Source organism: Fukomys damarensis, unplaced genomic scaffold (assembly GCF_012274545.1).
Source record: "Fukomys damarensis isolate Sample0158 unplaced genomic scaffold, DMR_v1.0_HiC HiC_scaffold_37, whole genome shotgun sequence".
NCBI lineage: Eukaryota > Metazoa > Chordata > Mammalia > Rodentia > Bathyergidae > Fukomys > Fukomys damarensis.
In genome coordinates, this window is record NW_022900949.1 from 44,318,015 (window position 1) to 44,337,858 (window position 19,844).

The window sequence follows — 19,844 nt, forward strand, 5'->3', positions numbered from 1 at the left end:
TGCATTTTCATCCAAGCTGGTATTTCTTTGAATCCATAGGAAAATGAGCACTAAGAAAAGTAAATGATAATGACCCTTTATTTTAAATCTCCAGCCTACATTCAGTCTATGAGACTTTTCTGTAATATGCTACTATAGTTACTCCAATGATAAGTGATAGGATGAGTAATCTCCAAAACTATACCTTTCCAACTTCATTAAGAAATTAGGGAGAAAGGAAAGACCAGATTCCCCATGGACTCTCATCAGTAAACAACCCTGTGGGTTCAATAAGAAGGATGACACCACTTTTAAGTGGCCACCAATGTGTTGATGCATGATTAAATGTGAGCCTAGATTGCCAAATGAGGCTATTGCCAGAAATATCAAAGTTATTACACTGTAGACATGTAAAACACTAGACTGGTAGAAAATGACAGAGCAATCCCTGGGCAACATCTTGAGAAACATGGCTATGATCATTAACATAGCTCATGTAGAAGATGGAAGGTAGATCTTGTTTGGGGAGAGCAAACCTTAAACTGCAGCCTTTTAGATTCTAGCCTCTCTAGAACTCACTTTCCTCATTTGTAAAGTGATGAGGTTGGTTTCTGTGGTTTCTAAAATTTCTTCTAGGTCACTTCTCTGCCCTCAGTCTTTCTTCCTCTCTTCTCTGACACCACACAATGCTCACTTTCACTACTTTGTTTCTTCTGTCTTTCCCTGGGCATTATATGTATTTGTGTCAAGAAATTTAGACAGAAACTTCAGTTACCATATAATGCCTGTCTTACCCCCTCACCTTAAAGCTCATGAAGGCAAAACAGTGGGCTCCTGAGAGGACTCTGCTGTGCACAGCTTTCCTCATCCATTATATGCAGAATACAAACTGGGCATAATAATGGTAAGCCTTAGTAATATCTTCTCTCCATCCCTCTCCCCCTCTCAGCTCCCTTGCTTCTCAGCCAGCTGTCAGCTCTGTGAGCTCATGCCACTAAACGTGGATAGACTCTCTGCCCTTAGGACCCCCGTTTCAAATTTTTAAAAGAATGGATCATCTGGCTGGCTCAAAAGTCCTTATCTGGTCCAATTGGCTCAGTCATAGAAATGGAATTATTCCAGATAAGGATGACTACTAAAGTCCTATCTCTGTGGAAAAAGTGTGGAAAGGGACTTCTCGGAGAAAGCCATTGGCTTGAGATAGTAGGATTAACAAGGGAAACACAATGTCGTTTGATCCAACTCTTAGGCACTAGATAGGGTCACACCTACAATTTTTCTTCAGTTACTAATTATCTCTGACTCAACCAGCAAGAATCATTATTCTTCATTATTTAGAGCCTTTTTATCTTCTCCCTACTTTGTATCCTTAAGCTCTCAGGTGGGTTACTAACAACGGAGTGGGTCAGAGGGTGACAACTGAAAACTGGAGAGTTTCAGAGAACTGCCTAGATATAGATCTGAGTTTCTATTTCAAAGCCAGCTTCAGTTCATTCATGGGAAATTTAAAGATGTTTCTAAAGAGCAGCCCGTGATTTCTCGTGGCTCTCAGGGACTGGAGGGGAGGTCTGTTAAATGACTTTAGTGCCCAGTGTCTTTTGATGAGCCTTTCTTTGAGCTTGTTTCTCCATCTGTAAAATGAGACCATTGGACATAACTCACTCACTGGGTTGTTGAAATGATGGGTATGAAAATGTTTTGTGGCCTTTGCTGACCTGTATGGCACTCACTCTGTGCCAGGAAGTGCTTCACAATGGTGAACTTGTTTAGTGCTCACAGGACCCTGTTAGGTAGTAGTCCTAGATTCCCACTTTACAGGCAAGGCAAAGTGACTGCCATACAGTGACGGGGAGGGTCAGGTTTGACAGAGCAACACCCTCAGCCACCCCAACATGCTGCACACCCCCTTGTCCTTCCTAGAAGGAGGAGTGATCCCTCCCTTGACCTAGGGCCTCTGAACAGTGCGGGGAGGTTCTTGTGTCTCAACCCACTAAGCGGTTCTTTCTCTTGCTCCTGCTTCTTGCAGATTGATGACACTGGCTCATTCCAAGTCATAGTGGTTCCCTCTGGGACTGACGACTCACTAGCATTAGAGAGACTCCAACGGTGCACTTTCTGCTACGGTAAGTGGCACAGAGAGAAGGTAATTTGATCAGGCCTGTTACATGCCTTGAGTCACTATTGGCAGGAGCAGCTGGAACCTGGCAACAGGGATGTGCTTGGCCCTGGGAGGACTCCTGGGGCTGGGCCTGTCACACTGCATCTTCCACAGATGGAGCTGCTCAGCTCAGCCTGCAGGGTCTCCTCCTGTGTCTCCCAGGAGGAGGCTTCCATTCCATGTCTCTCTACTTATGCTGCTTCCAGGAAACAGTGATGATTTTTAGAGAAAATTTAGCCTGTCTCATTACCAGGTTTTTCATGCTGTAAAGTATTTTATGAGTTTTCTAAATTTCAGATGTTCACAGCCCCAAAGAAATACTTTAAAGCAATTTAGTACCCTCCTATCTGGGAATATTTTTAGTACTGTAGCCATAGAAAACAGCAGACGTGCATTTCTCACTAGAAAGAGCCTCCAAAGGTCCCCAAATGTTAAGCATCTAACAGATTTTTGCAGTATCGATTGGTCTGCAGTGTTTTATACACAACCTCTACAGGTCCGGTTGGAAACTCTTTTCCATTTGAGTGTTCTAATAACTATGAAGATAGTAGGGGCCATGTGATTACCAGTGGACACAACAGCTGACCATTACTAAAGGCCCACACTGCTCTAATTGCTTTGTGTAAAACTAGTGGTGGCGATGACATCGAGACTTAAACTACTGTGTGTGTTCCAAGCACTGTTCTAATCACTTAACATAAATTATGTCACTCAATCCTTATCATCACCCTAAAACGTTTGAAATATTATTGGTTTCATTTTACAGAGGAGGAAGATGAAGCTTAGAGAGATGTAATAATTCGCTCAGGGCCTCACTACCATATCAAACCTAAGAAGGCTGGCCCTCAACTGCCTGCAGTTTATGAGGAATGGGGGCCTCATTCCTCTCCCCAGAACTCTCCATTCAACCCTGAGGAAAATACCTGATTCCTGTCCTCCATGTATATCAGTGAGATGCCAGTGCTTGGCATATAAATGAGAGATGGCGATCCTAGAGGAACATTCAGATTTCCAGTCTTCTCAAAACCTCTCTCCTCTGTCTTCCCTCTGCTTCCTTCTCTCAGCCTCTCCCTCTCTGAGTCGCACAGGGTTGTTTTAGGTCAGTGGTGATGAACCTATGGCACATGTGCCACAGTGAGCACGCAGAGCCCTCTGTTGGCATGCGAGTCAAGTCGCCCCAGAATCACTCCAGCAGCTGAGCATTCAGGTTTAACTGCAGTGTTGGCCCTCTGTGATAAGGGAATTTTGGGTTGCAGTTTGGGCAGTCTCCAAAAGGATCATCATCACTAGTTTATTACGCATTGACAATCTTACAGCAGGAAGGGCTGAGGGTGGAGACATGTCCCACCCTATGTATTCTTGATGCACCTTCAAATATGTCAGTCACAATGGTTCAGAAGTCGCACATAGGTCCTGGGGCTTGATTTTGGCTCCACGTCTTTTCTTAGACCCTTGTTTTCTCTGTGAGGCATATAATGGAAGACATTTTGTCTGTCATCTGCAATTAAAAACCCCACAAAACTGAGCAAATGGGCAGCCTGCTGTTCTTGATTTTAGAAACTGCCTTGTACCCAGGTGACTGTTCTACCATCTGACCATTATACCAGGTCATTAAATTTGACTAAACTTCAGTAAGGGAGCCCTAACTTCTACACAGCCGTCTTTACTGAATCCATGAGCAAATCTGAAGTTAGAAAGTTTGCTACATTCCCTAGGATCTGTACTCTGGTCCTTGGTCTTTCATTTAACAGTTTTTATTTATGGCCTAGGCCTACGTATCTACATTCCAGCTGTCTGCACACGTTATTCTATTTCTTTTTCTCTTTGGTTTTCAAAGAGGCCATTCTTATCCTAATATCCTTAGTTTTTATTTAAAAAAGCCTAGTCAGAATGTCAGCCCTGGAAGGGACCTTGGGGTTAATCTGATCCTAGTTAGGTCCACCTGCCCTATTGCAGAGAAACTGCAGAAGTGAGGCCCAGCAGAGGCCTGGCCAGCAGCACACAGTGTGTTTGGTACCATGACGAGATGAGAACTCACGCATTCCAGTGCTTAGACCAACGGCTTCCTCTCTTCTACACCACATGGCCTCATTTCTAACAATAAAATCCGGACTTCCTATGTAGAAACTTCTAGTAACTGGTGTGTCCTTTGGCAAAATGATTTACTCTCCTGGCTTGGTCTATTCTATAAAATTAGAAGCTTAGGTAAGCTGTAATATTCTTCCCATGCTTTTTTTTTTTTTTTTTTTTTTTTTTTTTTTTTTTTTTTTTTTTTTTTTTTTTTTTTTTTTTTTTTTTTTTTTTTTTTGTACCAGGGATTGAACTCAGGACCTTGTGCTTGAGAGATAGGCAGTGGCACCTCACTGAGCTAAATCCCCAGCATCTAATATTCTTCCTTTACCAGTTTATTTTATGACTATTCATTGTGGTCAGATTCAGTAAAATCCACTTATGCATCCCTTTTCCAATGAGATATACATATTTATAAAAATGGCCTCATCCTTTATGAAATCCACTAATATTTCTATTCACTTAAACTTGCATTATGCATTCAACTAATAAGCACTATGGAGATTAAAAAAGAAGATGTGCTGTAGCTTTGTGCATAGGGGAGTGCACAGACATAAAATTGCAGTTTCATTTAAATTGCAATGAGAAACCTTTTTACTTTAAGTAGATTATTTTTCATAGAACAATGATGGTATAGTGATGAAGGGAATTGGTTTAACCTGTATATGGTTAGTCTAGAGAAACCATAGTGTAATACGGTATATTCTTGCCTTCACGAGATACACTGCTCACTTCAGACTTTATAAACTTAACACAGACAAAATTAAACTTCTATTGAAAGCAGCCTAATATTTAAAAAACCAACAGCATTAGTGAAGGCAATGTGGGGAGTACATGGGTATAAAAATCTGTACTTTCTAGACACAGATGCAAGCTGTGTACTGGGGAGTCTTGCTGTTGTTGATTTTAAAGTCATTTCATAACTGCTTTAAAATATCAAAGATTATGCAGTTTCCAAATGTCAAAGTAGTGGAGGTGTGATTTTCCTTTTTCTGTCCATACCTGCTTTGTAACCTAAAGTGACTTGGTTTGCAGATATATGCAGGCCAGATGCATCTTGTGACCAAGCCAGATCACCTCCTACACAGTCTTATATGGATGCCGCTTTCCTTCTGGATGGCTCCCGGAATGTGGGAAGTGCTGAATTTGAAGACCTAAGAGGCTTCCTAGGGGCACTGTTGGAGCACTTTGAAATTACCCCAGAGCCCAAGACCTCAATCACTGGAGACCGGGTGGCCCTACTGAGCCATGCTCCCCCCAACTTCCTTCCCAACACCTGGAGGAGCCCGGTTAGGACTGAGTTCAACCTCACCACCTACAGCAGCAAGCGCCTCATGAAACGCCATGTGGAACAATCAGTTCAACAACTGAATGGAGATGCTTTCATTGGTCATGCCTTACGGTGGACTCTGGACAATATCTTCTTAAGCACACCCAATCTGAGAAAAAACAAAGTTATATTTGTGATATCTGTTGGAGAAACCAGTCACTTGGATGGAGAAACCCTAAAGCAAGAGTCTTTGCGAGCCAAGTGTCAGGGCTATACCCTATTTGTGCTTTCCCTGGGCCCTGCTTGGAATGACAAGGAACTGGAAGATCTAGCCAGCCTCCCTTTGGACCACCACTTGATCCAGCTTGGTCGAATTCATAAACCTGACTACAGATATGGTGTGAAGTTTGTGAAGTCCTTTATAAACTCAGTCAGGCGTAAGTCACAAAGTTTTTCTTTCCCGCATAGTAAGTGTATGTACTTGGTGTTCCCCAGTAAAAGGCTCACATGCTGACATGTATTCTTGGAAACCTGTCTGCCTTTAAGGGCACTGCAGGGTCAGAAAGGAAAATATGCAATAATGGATGGTAGGAGGGAGGAAACCTTGGATTCCTAAGCATTTAATTTTCTGGCTCATCTTTTTTATGCCTCTGGTTCCTATGGAGAAGCAATCATAACAAGCAGCTGTTCACACATCTGCTTGCATGAAGCAGTGTAGTCTGGGGCGTGGAAGTCACAGCCCAGAGTCTGGCAACAAGTAGAGTCTTTGCCATGTAACATTAACATGACATTCTTTGATGCAAAGTTTCATCATTCAACACCAAAAGAGAAAGCCAAAGAGAAGTTAAACAGTTCTTGGCTTTGCTTTTACAAGCTCCAAAGGCAAATTTTGAAGTGTTAGGAGATACCATTTTACCTGTCAGAATGAAATATATAGTCTTGCAAAACTTTCTTAACCTCATAAATTACTTTTTATCATGCCAGTAATTAAACTGGTGCCAATTAAAAATAAGCATATTTCTTGGTGTGAGCCTGACTTAAAAATATGAAACTCCTTTTGAATGTGACAGAATGGACAAAAAGGAACTATACTCTGATATGACTTTGAAGGTTGAAGAGCACTAGGTAAAATTTCTGAATGTTTTCATGGTAAATGGTTCTTTGAAGTCTGAGTAACAGACAGCCTAAAGAGCACCCAACTGTAGCTCAAGGTCTTGGTTACATCCCAAACTTGTCATTGATATTACAGGTGAGACCGGTTAAAGGTATAAAGACAACAACTGACTAGTACAGGGAGAGGTCAGAGTGGCTTGGACATTGCTGAGGAGGTTACACTGTGGGCTCTTCTTGTCCAGAGTCAGACTGAGAGCCACAAAGTGCAGCACCAAGGGAGCCTGTCAGAAATGCAGATTCTAGGCTTTGCTGCAGGCATTCTGAACTAGAATCTGCATTTTATCAAGATCCCTAGGTGATTCAGATACTTGTTATGGTCTGAGCAACACTGGTGTGGAAGCAATAGGCTCCCTGAATGAAATTTATAGTGTTATATCCTGGAATAAAAACCTGAAGGAGAAGCTCAAGAAAAATGAGGGCAAGAGGTTACTCTGAATATTTTTGTAAGGGTAAAACAAAAGAGCATCTCAAAAGACTCCAATTAGATTTGAAATTTTGAGGAAGTCAAGATGGAGACAGAGACAGGAAGATCTCTAGCCTAGCCTGAGGAACTCAGCAAAACCTTGACTCAGATAAAAGATAAAAAAGGGCCATGGACATAGCAAGGGCCTGGGTTCAATCTAGTACTGAAAAATAGTAATAATATTTTTCCCTGTCTCCTCACAATGCTTGGTGGTATTTCATGGTAATTAGTTAAATTATATAAGATGAATGCTACAATCCTCCCCCCATTAAAAGGGAAGAGATACTTTAAGAAAAACAGTACTAAGGGTACAGGAGATATTTTAAATGCTTTTGAAAAACTATAACTATGATGCAATTGTATACTCCCTTACTAGAATTTAAGAGACCTAGAAATCTCCAATCATTAAATAGAGCCGTAAAAGTACAGGGAATCAGTGCCATAGCAGCCCCCATATACTAACACTCACCATTGAACGGGAACTTATGTTATTAGGCACTGACTCTGAGCCACTCACAGCTCAGGTGCCAATTTCAAGGATGGACACAAAACAGACTGGGTCACTGCCTTCCTAGAGCTTTGGAAAGCGGTGCTGGTGACTCCTATTTAACACACTGCTGTAACAGAGCTGGCTATTGAGTGCCGCCTGCATCAGAATCAACACATTTTCTAAGTGAAGCAAAACTGCTGTCTAATCATCTGAAACTTCTGAGTTAAGATAGATTAAAACTAAAAATCCCCAATAAGGGTAGCATCCCAGTCTCAGGTCGTACAGTCCAGTCTTCACACAACTTTGGAGACTGCTATATCCCAGCTCAGGACCAACCTGCTACTAATTTATGAGGGCCCTGCATCATTAGAAGAGACTTAATAGTGTTTGATTTAATGCTTTAAAAATATGCATCTATAAAGTTTCCTATAAAAATCACTTTTACATGGTATAGGACATACTTTATTATGAAAAATTAATACACTCCCAGATGAAATGAGTAACAATGAATTAAACTCAAAATGGCACTGACATTATTGTTACTAGTGACACAGATCATAAAGGGGATGTTCTTTTCCCTTTGCAGAATAAGCCACAGGAATAAATAAAAAGTAACTCTACGGCTAAGTTCACATCAGTTAAAGGACAGATCAGTAGGACCTACTGGTGCTGTCTCTTCTAATGATTAACTACTTGAGCAACTAAGGGCACTGTACTGAAAAGTTCATTGAATTCACTTGTAAGTTCCCAAGAGACTACTGTCTAAAGTCTAAACCCAGATGCACCCCGAGAAATATGCTTTCATTTCCTATGACTACCTTAGTCGGTATCTTTCCTTGATGGATGTTGGAAACAATGAAGTAGTGCTGTTATAGCCCAGACTCTATAGTCCAGTTACTGTGTGAGACTCATGTAGCCTTTTCTCTTCCCAGGTGCAATCAACAAATATCCACCAATAAACTTCAAAGCAAAATGCAACAGGCTCAGCCCCACAGACTCAAAGCAGACCCCACACCAGTTCCGGAGGTATTGTCGGCTTTGTGTGATTTGATAAATATGCTCCTCTTTCTTCTCATCTTTCCTTCCTCCTTTTCTTCTTGTCCTTTCTCCTTCATTTTACTTGGACAACAATCTACTGCTACATGATACTAAAATATAATTCAAGGGAACAAGGGAGAACCTTTCTAATGACTAGATTGATCTGAAAACCAAATAGACATTTAAAAAGAAAAAGGAAAATCTATTGAAATAAAATACGCAGTGAGATGCCTCAGTGGCAATGAGCATGCCAATAAGATCTTGGTTTCTAACCACCATTCCCCATTAAAAGAGAGCAAGATTTCTTAGTTCCTTAGAAACATGGCATTTCAGCTGCAGCCAGGAATGAGCAATGCTAGCCTGAAGCAAACAGGAAGCAAGAAAATATTCAAAAGCTAACAGTGTTGTGTCAGGAAGACAAATGAGTTTCCTTGAAAGGATTTCTTTCCACTAGCCTAATTTAACTTGAACATCAGAAAGAATAACAATAGTAATGAATTATAACACTATTTTTAAAAAATCCACAAGTCTATAAGCATACCCCCCCAAAAGGAAAAGCTCTTCTTAATGTAAGAATAATTTGCTAATATATATAAAGGAAATGATAGAACTGGAGAAAAAAGTAAACAAATTTGCAATGCACAATTTATTAATGTTAATTACAAATGTAATAACTGATCATTAAGGAGTGCTAAAACTATTATATTAAGAGATTGTTGGGGAGCAAGCTATTTAAAGTTTCATGAAACCATTCATGTAGTTCTTAATTATGAGGAAGAAAATGTGCCATTCTATGGGGAGATCTGGCACTATCCCTATAACCAAGCCCTGGGGCTATGCAGTGGGACACACATACATCACCTGTGTGGGATTCTGGCTGGAAACGTTTGAACTGAGTCGAACGAGACAATCCCTAGGCACCTCCAGAATGTGGAATGTTCTCCAGGACACCCTCCCTGTACTCCTCGTAGGTTTCATGTCACAAACAGAGGAATATGGATTGGGGTACTGTTCTTGACTGAGAGACACTAAAGAGAACAGCCAGATATAACTGTGTGAACCCTCGTTGGACTTAATCAGACAAAGAATTGATACCATTTGGGTAGTAATTGGGAAATTTGAGTATGAATAATATGTTATATGTTATTTTTTAATTGTGTGGATTTCTTTGTGAGTAGTAATAGTATTATGGTTGTATAAGAGGATGTCTTTGTTCTTGAAATGGGTGTGCAAAAGTACTTAAGAGTAACATGCATGATGGTTCTAGTATGATGGGGAGTGTGAACATATATGTCTGTATATGTTCACACATCTATGTAGATACATGTACGCACACAGCCACATATAGATACATGTACATGCACATCTACACACGTGTATATACTGTGCATAGGTCTACACATATGGATACATGTAACACACATCTACACATAGATACACATGCACATACAGGAGCAAGACAGTAAAGCTGGAGAATCTAGATGAAAGGCCTGCAAGTAATTATGGTTCTATTCTGATTTTCTGTGAGCTTCACAATTTTCAAAATAAAGAGAACTTGTAAAACTCAATGAAGGATTAAAGAGGAATAAGAAACACATTTTAAGAGAAACATAATGAACTAGGAAAAAAAGCTGAAGAAATTAGAGAGCAAAGATGATTACTGTGAGAGGTTTAGAGCTAAAGGAGAATGGAAAAAAAAATTTAACCTCTATCTAATTCAAATTCTAGAAAGAGAAAATAGAAACCATAAAGGAGAAACAATACTCAAAGACATAAAGGGATGATTACCTTTATAGGCTCTATGAAAAATAGGATTTACAGATGAAGAGAAGACAAGGTGTAAGAGGCAGGATAAATAAAAAGAACACATTTAGGAATGGTATAGGGAAAAACAGAACACAAAAATAAAACCTAAAAGTAGCCCCTGCAAAAGACCACACGAAATACAAAAAAATTACAATTAAGCTGGCCATTAAATGATTAATAATAGCAACAGTGGACATGACAAGACTACTGAACTCTTTAGTATCTATCTTTAAGGTAGTGAAGTAAAATTTTTGTCAACTTAGAAAAACTGTCTTTCAAAATAATAGTAAAAAAGATAGTTCGTATTTTAAAAATAGTTTACCACAAAAAGATCTTTATTAAGAAACTTCAAAGAAAATAAAAATGAGTACAGCAGGAATGAGATGGAAGAAGTAATAGTGATAGAGTAAATCTAAACAGATGTATTTTTATTTTTTAAATTTTCATTTAGTTAGTTATTTTGCAGTGCTGGGGATCTAATCCAGGACCTGTGAATGCTAGCCAAGCACTCTCCACTACTGAGCCAAAAACCAGTCCAACAAATGTATTTTTAAATGATAGTATAACTAATTTGTGGGGTTACCAAAAAGCTGTACTTAACAAAGACATTAAAATAAAACATTCATTACCTGGTGGTTTTAACCAAAGAAACAGTTGTAGTAAGACTATAAGTATTAATGTGTCTTTTATTCATTATTTAAATATGAATAAAGATGTAGATAATAAGGGACAATATTTTTTAAATGATGCCTTGAGCTGGGTGTGGGGAAACACATGTAATCGCAACACTCTGGGAGGCTGCAGCAGGAAAATCACAAGTTTGAGCCCAACCTGGACAATTTAGTGAGACACTGTCTCAAAATATAAAGGGCTAAGGACTAAGCTTAGTGGTTCAACACCCAGTACTGGGGGTGGCATAGGAGAGTAAAACCTGGAGCCTTAAGGAAAAAAGACAAATGTAAAAAAGGGAAAAAAATACATAATTCACAGGAAGTAAATGGAGTCAAGGGTTCTAGGAACCTGCATTATTTTGGGGGGTAGGTTATTGAAACACATCACATTCTATCAAAAGGTATTAAAATTTCTCAGGGCACACATGAAAAAATAGTAAGTAGACAACTACCAAAAATAAAGCAAAGGAAAATTGGATAAAAATGAACAATATAAATTTTTAAAAGCCAAGAAAAGAATTAAGACAAAGGAGTGCAATAGAAGGCACAAAGAGAACAGAACCAAGTTTATTTAAACATATCAATAATCAGAATAAAAATACAGACTAAGCATGCCAGAAACATAGATTTGATTTTAAAAATAAAATAATATCCAACATTAATGTTTTTTAAGAGATACATCTACATAAGGAAATAGAAAGATTATAAATAAAATGATGGAAAACAATACAAGCAAATATGTGAAAAAGAAAGTTGGAACACCTGTATTAGTATCAGATAAAATAGATTTTTTAAAAAAATCTATTTTGTTGGGATAAAGAGAGTCTCTATGGGATGACAGAAGTGGTTCGTGAGGAAAAATACAACAATCCTAAACTTATCAGAGGGTCAGACAAGGTAGAAAAAGACTCCGAAGAGAAACTGTTATTGAACTATCACCAAAACTAGAGATTTCTGTATACCAGTTTGATAGGTCAGGCAGAGAGCAGTAAGTAAAGACACAAAAGACTTAAATAACAAACTTGATTTAATAAACATAGTTACCTGCAAAAAAAAAAAATTAGACATCCATCTCATGAGCACACGGAACATTAACAACAGTTGGTGAGAGGCGCAGTCCACAGTGTTCATTGCTCAATTTTGATGTATGAAGCAAGTGTCAACAAATGTCTAGGAACTGGAGTCTGACCATAGTGCAATTACATTAAAAACTAAAAACAAGTTTTTCAAAGTCTATATAAGTTTATATTAAAATCACCTTTCTAAATCAGCAATGGAATAAAAACATTGGAAAATTTAAAATGTTTTAGAATTACATATTAATCAAATGCTGTAGATCAAAATCTATGGAACTTGGCAAAAGTGATGAGGTTCATAGTATTAATTCCTAAGTTAGGGAAAATTTTAAAACCATGAAATCTAATGAGCTAAGGAGAGAGAGGAGGGAGAAAGGAGGAGGGAGGGAGGAGAGAGAGACCAAAGAAAATTAAGAATAAGGCTAGAACTTAATAGTTTTAAAATAAAGATACAAAAGATTATCAATATGGGCTAAATTTAGTTTAAGTCTTAACAGTATACATATGCATGGATCTTTTGCACATGTAAATGTTATTTTTTAAAATTAGAAGTGGAGTCAAGGAGTTAGGAGTTTAGTTTCTGTAGTAAGTCATTCTGTATTTACATGAGTACACAGTCCCAGCCACTGACCATAACCCCGTGTGCATCAGTATTCGGGACTTGCACGTGGGTGAAAATCTTTGAGTGTGCTTTACTGTGCAGTGTGTACATGTGAGCAGCACGCAGTGAGCTGTGCAGGCAACTGTCCAGCAGCTAACACTGCCTGAAATCAACCCCGAAACAGGCGAGTGCTTTCCATGCAAGAGCAGGGCTCCCCACAGTGGCTCAGAAGAGACACAGGATGTACTGCTTGGCGCTGGGTGAAGCTGGCACAGAAGGTGCCTCACAATCGGTGTTACAGCAATGCTGAGGCAGGTATGGTAGGTGCCACAAGCTGGCCAGCTTCCTGGGCTGCACACTTGCACAGAGCCTGGGCCCTCAGTTAGTCCTGCCAGTGGAGTTTGGTGGTCTGCAATCACTGCTGATGCTACGAGGCAGGGAGTGCTGGGGTTTGAACTTAGGGCCTTTGCACTGAGCTACATGCCTAACCACCACCTTCTTTCTTGAGACAGTGCCTCACTAAGCTGTTAAGATTGGGCTGGAACTTATAATCCTCCTGCCTCAGCCTCCCAGAGTGCTGCTGGTATTACAGGTGTGCACCAACATGCCCACCTTCAATGTTATTTTTGAATTTGTATTTTGTGAGGGCCAATGGGCAGTAAGGCGCATGTTGGTGTTACGGTTTGCATCCAGAATGTCTCTAGAAGTCTCTTGAGAGGTGGGGCATGTTGCATATTGCATATGTGCATGTGTTTAGCACATCTGCAATGTATAATGAATACATGCATCCTGGGGAGTTGAGATAGATAGATAGATGGATAGATGGAGGGATTCCCCTTCCCTCTCTCCTCCCTGAGGTGGGACTTTTGGAAGGTGACTGGATCATGAAGCTTGACTTCATCAGTGGGTTAAACCATAGATATGATGGAAACTGGTAAAGTGGGGCCTAGGTGAAGAGTGGGTCTGGAGGTGAGACCCTGGGGATTATACTTTGTCCCTCTGAAGGAGGCACCAGCATGAGGTGAGCAGGTTTCTTCTGCCATACTCGGTTTCTGCCTTGCCACAGGCCTAAAAGTAATGGAGCATCTGAGCATGGACTGAAACCTATTCTTTCAGCCCACTCAGCACCTCCCAGCTCCTTTGGGCCTCTACCTTGACAAGGGGCTTCGGCATAAACACCAAGAGAACTGGGGTCCATACATCCTGAGTCCTGGAACAGGGCTGTGTTGGAAGCCAGTGGTGCCACAGTACATTTGCCTCTTGTCCACTTCTTACGAGGTACCCAGCATGCCTCAGCCAAGAGGTGGTGATATTCTTGGGGATCAGCCCGCTGCTGCGGGTTGAGACAACCAGCTGAGGGAAACAAGAGATGATAGCTCAACTTCCAGGCCATCTTCTAGAGGCTGATGGGAGGGGGGCTCCCAACTCACAGGGCAGGAATCCTGTGAGGGCCTGCCCTGGTCTCCATGTATGTAGCCAGCCACAATTTTAAGGGCATATGCCAAAGCCGGCCTCCACAGTCAAGAGGCATTTGTAGGAAGCATTCTCACCACGCTCTGTTTGAAGAACAATATGAGCAGGAAAAGATTTACAGTTCCTTTGAAAAAGGAAGCTCAGTGCCTCCTATGAATCTATCATGTAAAACAGCTGGGCCCTCAAGGCATTAGACATGAAACCCATACCATTATGTGATTTCCCCAATATGATAGACTGGGAGTCCTCTGGCCTTCTCTAGGTGACCAATGACTATAATAAAAAGTGATGAATCACATGCTTCTGAAGCTCTCTGCCTGGGCCACTCATGAGAAGTGAGGCAAAACTGAAAACAGGATTGAGGGCAATGAGAATGTCTGGGCTTACAAGTGACTTGCCAAGTTCTCAGAATGACCTGCAGCAGAATTTGCCGTGAGACTCTGAGGAAAATCCAGAGAAGCTGGTTCCTATCAGATGGAAAGGAACGGAATCTAACCATAAGCAACCATGGAGACAGATGGCCAGTGGGTGACATTGCAGGCAGCTCTTGGTATAATCACTTGGATCTGCTCAGAGACAGAGAAAGCCATCTGCTTTTTGGCTCATGCAGTCAGGCAAGTACTTGTGCCAGACTCCAAAGCAGTGACAGGCCAGAGAAAGAATAAACTTAGAATGGACACAGCCACCAATGCCATTTGAAAAACATAGCTGTTGTAATTGTGCTTTCCAAAGTGTGTTTTTTGAACCCAAAAAGATAAGAATTCTGGAGCGAAGCAATCTCGTTTGTTTTCAGTGCAACCACTCCACCATTAAGGCAGCACAGCTGATTGCTCAAGGTCTGGAGAAGAGAGAGAGAGAGAGAGAGAGAGAAAGAGAGAGAGAGAGAGAGGGCTCTGTGGGCATCACGAAGCCAAATCTACACTCATCCCATTTTATTTAGAATTTGCTATACCTTCCTATGTATGAGCTTTACTAGAGCTGGGCACAAGTTGCAGAATTAATTGACTGTTTCATCTTTGTTTCATTCTTTTTACCTGTGGTTGGATCTACCAATCAGCAAAGAATTATCTGAACAGCGTAGAGTAAGAGAAAGAGAAAACTGGGTAATCAAAAGATTCTTAACAAATAGATAACAAATACAAATTCCTGTGTGTATAATGAAAAAAACCTGGAAATTTAGTGTTCAATCTTTTTGAGAATACAAATATTTGATGGAGAAAGATAGCAATGCCATATTTGGAAGCAGTTACTGATTTAACAGTTTTTAATAAAGTAGATAACTAACAAAGATAACTAAGCTTGCCACAAAAAAAGGAGCAGGAGGAGAGGGACTATAAGAGAATGAAGCCATAAAAAGTATATTTCAGACTCAAAAAAATGCTCTCTTCATGTTCTCTGAATACAATCATGAATTTGGGGAGCTTTAATTCATAATGTTCAGGGTCTAAGAACTATAATGCAAAGAAGAAAGAAAAATGGGAGGGAGTATGAGGAAACTGTATTTGCAATGAAATTTAGCTGTGGCTCTATTCTTAGTAACTGAAGTCTGCAGTCTAAGTCAACTTAGAACATTCTTGATAGCATTGTCAGAAGGAACTGTGAAACTCTTGAGTCAAATTTCAGAAGCCCAGATATATAGCACATAATACACAGAGGCTTTGGAGGTCCAGGGAACATGAATGCACAGTTCTCTTTATTATTCTCATGTTTCCTCCACCCCTAGTTCTTTATAGAGGAAAAAGATAAACTTGTGGCATTTTTAGGTAAATGGATGTACCTCAGGACCATAATCTTAAATAAATCTGACACACGTTAAGTATTACACTGTTTCTCTTATATGAGAATTCGAAGTATAAATAAGGAGCAAAAAAATAAAATGTAGATATTAGGAAGTAGGAAGATCTTTCTCAGATGGGAAGAGGAACAAGAGGAGAGAGGGAAAAAAGAAAAGGGGATTTTATGGGGAGGGGGAAAAAAGAATTGGCAAGAGCAGAAAGGGGAAAGAAAAAGGACAAAAGAATTAAGATGTGTTATGTATATGTACAAACTCCACATCACAAATGTAATTATGTAAAGAGAACATGTGTCCATAAAGGAATTATGTGCCTCGTGAAGGGGTGTGCATGTTTGTACGTGTATGTACTGAAAGAATTTTAACTTACATTTGCGTATCTTCCCACTGTACTCATTTTCTAAATATTGTTTTTAAGTTTATAGCTAGTGAAACTTTACAGCTAGTGAAAACAGAAAAATATAAAGAAGCAGATTCAGTGAATACTGCCAATGTACTTATGAAACATTTTTAAGTTTTCCTAGCTCCTCCCTTGACCACAATTCGGCCAACTGCTGGTTTACTGGTCTCAGGAAACCTCCCTTCTCATACCACCCACCTCTCCCCTGTCTAATCTCCAAGTACGAAGCGCCTGCGTGCTGGGCTTCTCACACTGTCTCTGTCCAGCCTGCTCCAGGCCGTCTACCTTCCTTTGATCCCGTACTCACATTCACACGCTTCCGTACCACACATGACAGTCACCATTTCACTTTCCAGCCCAAGTTTAATATCGGAAGTGACACTAGGCACCTGGCTGGGATACAGCCCCAATCTCCACTGATCTTCCCCGCACCTCCGTTTCCTCATCTGGGACCAACATATGAGGTCACAAACTAGGCTAGCGGACTTCAGCTGTTGCTCACATGGGTTGTTTTTACCCCCATTTTACACCTGAAAAAACTAGCATCAGTCTAGTTAAGTGATTGGCCCAGAACTCAGTGACTGGAAGGATGGGAATGTTTTCAGACACAAAGCTCTACTGCATCCTTGTAAAGTAAGGTCATCTGAAATGGCTCCATTTTCATACTGTCCATATAGCCACTAGCTAATGTGGCTGTATAAATTTAGATCAATTAAAAGTAAAAATGCAGTTCCTCGTTAACTATATTTCAAGTGTCTGGTGGTCACATGTGGCTAGCAGCTGCCACACTGACCAGTGCAGATGACTGGACATTTCCAAGAGCACAGAAAGTTTAGGCTAGAATTCATATAGTTATCAATGGCTTCTATGAGTCTATTTCACAGCCTGGAATTCAAGGCATTCCAGTCTGACCCCAGTTCTCCTATACTGTAAAGATACTCAGGGACTCCAATGAGGCTATTTCTGTACCTGCCAGATTGGGCTCTATTTCTTTGTCTCCTATCATACCTAACACAGTGCCTCTCACAGAGCAGATAATGAACATTTGAATGGATGGAGAGACGGAGAGGTACTTTCATTAGCTAATACTCACTGAGGATTACTATGTGAACAGATAAGGTCTCCTGACACTTACTGGGCAGTGGGGGGAAGAGAGAGGAGAAGCAGACCATAAGGAGGTTTACAAGTAAGCAGAAATTCGGGTAGTGTTAAGTGTTATGAGGAAAATGGAAGCATGATACTTTATGCTGAATGAAAGTGAGAGTGAAACTGGAGAAATTATAGATGTAATGCTCTCTGATGATGTACCATTTAAACTCGAATTTGAACAATCAAAGGCCAACCATGTAAAGATCTGGGTGAAACATAAACCATGAAGAAGAAACTTCGCTCTTAAAATTGTACTTCTCATGCTTTAGCAACATGCTTCATCTGTCAGCTTCTGACATATGGGTCAGTGAAAATCCTCAGTTTAGTAATCTTTAAAAATTACCTGAGGGAATGATGCAACAAGGAAGTAAGTACAACAACTGTTTTCGGGAAGAGATTAGTATGGATTACCTTAAAGTTGAAGTGGCACTCACTTGTATGATGTTCTCTTCTTTTGGTGTATAGTTTTGTTCCTGGACCACATAAAGCTGCCCTCAAAGATGAATTACAGGAGGTGAAACTCTTTCAAGACAAAAAATTTCTTTCAAAAGCAGAAAGACGTGGCAGAGATGAAGCTATTCGAAATCTTCCTGGAAGCATATACCTTACCTTTAAAAACGGAAGAAGAGTGATAAAAACTATTCCTAAACGACAGGATAATGGAAGTGCTCGAACAACTGATCCTTAGGAAACATGGTAACATGGATTTAAATAATAACCAAATCCACTCCACAACTCTGATCAAATTTTATTTGGGTATCTGGCTGCATCCAGCGGTCCACTCTGGAGGGATGAACAAGCCATAGCCTGTTGATAATCAGGTAACTTAATATCTTGTCCATTTATTTGACCACTCATGACAACTCCAGCACTCAAAAGCAAAGTCTTATGGAGATGCAATTTGAAAGTAAATTTTACATAAATGTATGTACACATGTACATGTGTGTACATGTGCCAATGATAATACTTTGGGTTGCAGGTATCCGTTCAGTCCATTTTCTGCAAAGCAAGCTTTCTGAATTTAGTACTGTTTAATTCTCATCTGTTTAACCAAAAATGTTTAATGTTTAGCTTCTCTAAATTTACCCTAGAAATCAATGCTGTTTCTGTGTCATGTTTTTGGAAACTGGACCTTTCGCCTCTCACTTTTGGCAGTGTTTTCTTGGAATGGTGAGCAGCAGAGGGTAATTTTCTCCAACTCTAAATCCTACTAAACTTACCAAGAAACTCATTAATTCTCCCAGATCATAAATGATTACTTTGGAACTGGAAGTTCTATCTCTGTCATAGAATCTCCTGCCAAGCCATTTTGATGGATTTCTAGTTACTCTTCCCTATTATGGTCATTTATTTTCACTAATTTATATTCTTTAGATATTGAGTCAAGAGCAAACAGCACTCATATAGGATTGGCAGAACTCTGAAAAGAGCATTATATGGACACTAACTTCGGAAAAGGCAAGAAAATCTTCAACATTTTAACCTACAAATCCATATGGGTTGGACAGATATGAGATCAGAGTTAGAGCAGGAAAGATCTTCCCAGTGCCTAGCCTCTAACTGCAGTCTTTGACACCTCTTCTCCACCCAAGTTTTGCTCTTATAATGGGGCTGATACTGTTAACAACTAAATGCCAAAGTAGCACTGTGTATTCAAACACAATGCTGAGACCTTACATCAGCCTAAGAGCTGGCTCCACAGTTGGTAGCAATGGCCCCACTAGGCAGACTGTCACTGCCTTCAGGAAGGAAGGAAAGCCCTACATAGACATATAGGACAGAAGGTTATGGACACCAAAGTCCAGTGGGCTGCATTCAGATTTTCTTCTCTACACTTCTTTTTCATAAAGCCTGGAAAGAAGAGCCACATGAAATATTTTTTTTTTAACCAGTTCTGTCATCCTTATTCAGGAAACTATATAAAGACAGCTCCCAATGTCTCCAGAGGAGCAAGAAGTCCAAGGAGTTCAATGTCAAACTCAGGTAACAGAGAAGAAAAAAGGCACGTGAGATTTCTTCATCTGTCCTAAAATGGTGCTTAGGGGGTTAGGAAAAACATAGGTTTCAAGTAGAGATTGATGATCAATATTTAAGAGGTATTTTAGTAACAAGGATTTTTTCTAATTAACTTTGAATTAAGCACAAATACCTTTCTTCTGTTTATTGTTGGCAATATTTTGAATATATATATACAAACATATATATATATATCTTTTTTTTTTTTTTTTTTTTTT

At 39.9% G+C, this 19,844-nt stretch overlaps 1 protein-coding gene across 1 annotated transcript in view; it reads left to right on the top strand.

Annotated features, from left to right (window-relative positions):
• The window catches only part of Col6a6 (collagen type VI alpha 6 chain), a 137,448-nt gene extending 117,683 nt beyond the window's left edge, over positions 1-19,765 (top strand). Inside the window, exons 35-38 of the mRNA XM_010625438.2 lie at positions 2,006-2,102; positions 5,243-5,914; positions 8,536-8,629; positions 18,075-19,765. Of these exons, the coding sequence (XP_010623740.1) occupies positions 2,006-2,102; positions 5,243-5,914; positions 8,536-8,629; positions 18,075-18,297 (1,086 nt within the window). The 3' untranslated portion in view covers positions 18,298-19,765. The remainder of the gene's footprint in view (positions 1-2,005; positions 2,103-5,242; positions 5,915-8,535; positions 8,630-18,074) is intronic.
• Positions 19,766-19,844: the final 79 nt, after the last annotated feature.